This window comes from Cynocephalus volans, chromosome 4 (assembly GCF_027409185.1).
Source record: "Cynocephalus volans isolate mCynVol1 chromosome 4, mCynVol1.pri, whole genome shotgun sequence".
NCBI classification, from domain to species: domain Eukaryota; kingdom Metazoa; phylum Chordata; class Mammalia; order Dermoptera; family Cynocephalidae; genus Cynocephalus; species Cynocephalus volans.
This window is the reverse complement of record NC_084463.1, coordinates 158,307,631-158,311,591: the sequence shown is the minus strand read 5'-3', so window position 1 is coordinate 158,311,591 and position 3,961 is coordinate 158,307,631. Positions and strand designations below refer to the sequence as shown.

The 3,961-nt window shown below is 39.9% G+C and overlaps 1 protein-coding gene across 1 annotated transcript; it reads right to left on the bottom strand.

Moving 5' to 3' along the window:
• Positions 1–1,592: 1,592 nt before the first annotated feature.
• LOC134377186 (riboflavin kinase-like) lies at positions 1,593–2,202 on the bottom strand. The gene has a single exon (XM_063095801.1). It carries the CDS (start codon positions 2,153–2,155, stop codon positions 1,688–1,690), a length of 468 nt encoding a protein of 155 aa, XP_062951871.1. The 5' UTR covers positions 2,156–2,202; the 3' UTR covers positions 1,593–1,687.
• Positions 2,203–3,961: the final 1,759 nt, after the last annotated feature.

Below are 3,961 nucleotides of genomic sequence, written 5' to 3'. Positions count from 1 at the left end.
AGGTGTTTGTGTAGAATTGGTATTATTTCTTCCTGTAATGTTTGACAAAATTAACCAGTAAAGTCATCTGTGCCTGGAATCTTCTTTGTGGGGTCGTTTTTTTTTGTTTGTTTGTTTGTTTTTTAGATTAGAAAAAGATTTATTTATAACAAGTTATCTTTAAAGTTCCCTTCTACCCCACCCCAACCCCCAACCACCAAATCTGTTGCAAAAATGAAAAATTATTCAATCTACTGTTTGAGGGAACCCAAAGCAATCTGCAATCTTAATTTCCTAAATATTCAAAGACTTAAGCCTTCTGCCAATATAAACAGAGACTCAAGTGGCCAAAAATCATACAGTTAGTAGGAGGAGAGATGCATAGTATGAAGACCATTTAACTAAAACTTTATTTATACCTTTCCCACAAGCTACAAGCACTCTTTAGCGTTAAATTACATTGTGTAACACAACTACAACAGTTTAGATTTGCTCTGGAATATATAATTACATTAAAAATAAACAACTTTCTAACTATTCCATAGTTTAACTGCTCTTACATAGTTTCCCTAGGGAGAAAACAGCATTTTGTGTTCTTTAACAAACTGATACACATAAATGAACAGCCATGTATTTATTTACATCTTTATTTATCTTGAGGGAACCTAAAGTGGTCTGTTGTTTTGTTTTTTCCTAAAAATGCTATAGTACGTGCACTTAATCACTGTTCATATAGTGAAGGGATAAAATGGTATAGAAAAGTACAATCTCGTTTAAATGTATAATTGTAGGATATTCTAAAAGGAATAATCTGACACTGGTAAATTGTTTAAAGGAAAAAAAAAAAAAAGTCAAGAAAATTGCTGAGCTGGCCCATTAGCTCATGGTGTTATAACACTAAGGTCAAGGGTTCAGATCCCCGTACACGCCAGCCACCAAAAAACAAACAAACAAAAAAAAAATTGGTGAAGAACAATAACTACTTCTAAAAAAAAGAAAAGAGGCATCAACCAACACAAAAACGAGACCTATAGACTGGAAAACGCTTATTTTACTGTCTTAAAAAATAAGACAAAACATGATAGGAGGAGGGAGTCTAGACCACTTAGAATTGAGGCAGCTCTATACAAAAATGAAGACAGTACAATGATGTGACCTCATAAAGAAAATAACAAAATTTCTTTGACATGACAAAAGTCTTCATGTCTATAATATATTAATGCACAAAATATCAAAAATATAAAGTCTAGATTTCCCCCTTTAGATTTATATACTAAACGATCAAATTTCTGTTTGATGCATTTAGTTTTATAAGCCTTCTCTGTTTAGTAGCAGCTGCTGTACAACTACATACATGTTGCTATTTTACCATGAGAATTATAGTTCTCATCTCAAACTAGTGACTTGTCTTTTTACCCAAACTTATACACTTTTCATTTCCACTATAAGACATTTATACCTTTTGAGTAGCACATTTTAATCAATGTATTACATAAAAAAGAATTTTGACTTTTAAATGAATCTTTTTAGTACAATGGCATGATGGATTTAAAACTGAAGCATAATACAGTAACTACATTGTACTGTTTAAACTAATCACGGCTGTAAGAAAATGTTTGATTTTTAAAATATAACTAAGATGAGATGGCAAAGTTATGAACAGTGAAATACGAGAAAACAGTGAATGAATAAATAAGATGTTTTTTCATCAGTGGCCATTCATTATTTTGCTTTTAGGAACTTGGAAGAAATTATCTTCTTTGAGTTTCAAATGTTCTGGTAAGTCTAGTCGTTTCTTAGCTTCCTCGATATCACCTTGAATTGCTGACATAAGTGACTCTAAAGAATCCAAGTTCTTCTCTGGTCTGAGGTAGCCAACAATGGCCACATTGAGGATTTCCCCATAGAAATCCTCCTTGAAGGTATGTATGATACGAGTTTCCATGGACTTTTTCGTATTCTTGTAGTATGGGTTCCATCCTATGCTCATCTCCATCTTATGGACATCTCCACTTCCAACACTGGCCCAACCATAATAAATGCCAGTGGATACATCAGCTGGAAGATTATCTACTACTTGTTCAGGAAAGTTAGCTGTGGGGATACCCAGCTGCTTGGAGCCGCGGCCGAAGCCCCGCACCACTTGGCCCCGGCAGAAGTACGGCAGGTGCCTCATGACGCCGTCCGCTCGGGGCGCGGGCTGCGGTCCGGTCGGCGCGTCCGGCGGAGTCGCCGTGGAGGCGGTGCCCGGACCCCCGACTAGCCGGGGGAAACGGGCGGCAGCTCTGCCGGCCCCACAGGCACACCCGGCCGGCGGCGCAGACGACACGCCGCGGGGGGTCCCTCACAACGCTGACCCAGCAGACGCTGCCGGCGACTCAGAGTCTTCCTCTCGGCCCGGGAGCGGCGGTGACCGCAGAAACACGTGCGGGTGTGGCCGGGGAGCGCTGCGGGCGCGGATAGACCCTGTGGGGGTGGTTTTTAACCTCATTTAACATTTCCTGCAGTGCAGGTCTGCTCCTGCTGAATTCTTTCAACTTTTGTATGTCCGAAAAAGTCTTGATTCCAACATCATTTCTGAAGATTTTTTGCTGGTATAGAGGTTTAGGGTGACAGGTTTTCTCTTTCAGCATTTTAAAGATATTTTTCCATTGTCTTCTGGCTTATGTGATTTCTGAGAAGAAATCTGCTGCTCTTCTTATCTTTGTTGTTTTATATTAATGTGTGCCTTTCTCCTCCTGCTGTTTTCAAGACTTTCTCTTTATCCACTGGTTCTAAGCACTTGATTATGATGCACCTTGTAGTTTTCATTGTATTTATTGTATCAGGGCTTATTTACCTTCTTCGATCTGGGATCTATAGATTTAATTTTGAACTTTATTTTGGGTCACAATTAAGTTACTTTTTTTTTTTTTTTTTTTTTTTTCCTTAAAAGATGACCGGTAAGGGGATCTTAACCCTTGACTTGGTGTTGTCTGCACCACGCTCACCCAGTGAGTGAACCGGTCATTCCTATATAGGGATCCGAACTGGTGGCCTTGGTTTTATCAGCACCACACTCTCCCGAGTGAGCCACTGGCCGGCCCATTAAGTTACTTTTGAAGGTTTGCTTTTAAGCTTTGTTAAGTGGGAGCGGAGAAGCTGCTAATTTTACCTCACTAATGAAGCAAACTTGCTGAGTATGATGAGTTTTTTCTTCTCTCTCTCTCTGTCCTCTCTCTCTCTCTCTCTCCCTCTCTCTCTCTCTCTCCTCTCTCTCATCTCTCTCTGGCTGGTAGGAACATAAACTATTCCTGGCCTTGTGCAAGCTCTGTGGATTGTTCTGCCTGCTCTTTTATGAAGTTGTTTCCCTGAATGCACGCACCAAACAATACTCAGCTGAAGACTCTAACAAAATTCTCTACAGATCCCCAATGCTCTGTGCAGCTCTTTCCTCTCCAGTCCTCTGCCCCGTGAACTCTTGCCATCTGGGCCTCCTTGAACTCCCAATTTTGTTTCTTCCACTCAGGAAGCCTTCTAGGCTCTGACTAGGTCCCCCTCCCTGTTCTACAGCCTGAAAAATTTCTCCAAGAAGTAAGCTGGTTCATAAGGCTCATTTTATTTGTTTCTCTTTTCTCAGAAATGACTGTCCTGAACTGCCTATTGTCCAATGTCTAAAAACTGTTATTGACATAATTCGTCAGGTTTTTTGTTTTGTTTTGGCAGCTGGCCAGTACGGGGATCCAAACCTGTGACCTTGGTGCTGTAAGGCTGTGCTCTAACCAGCTGAGCTAACCAGCCAGCCAATTTGTGAGATTTTTTATTAGTTTAAAGCAGGAGGGTAAGTTCAGTCTCTGTTACTCCATCTTGGCTGGAAGTAGAATCCCAACAACTGATATGTTATTATAGTTTCATGACTTCTTGCCAAATACACTTCCATAAAAAGGAATGACTGAAGAAATTAAAGACGATATTTTCTGATTTCTATGCATAGCATGAAGAC

What these genes read in the sequence shown, in the direction of transcription:
- LOC134377186 (XM_063095801.1), bottom strand. Translation starts at nt 2,155, where the DNA reads ATGAGGCACCTGCCGTACTTCTGCCGGGGCCAAGTGGTGCGGGGCTTC.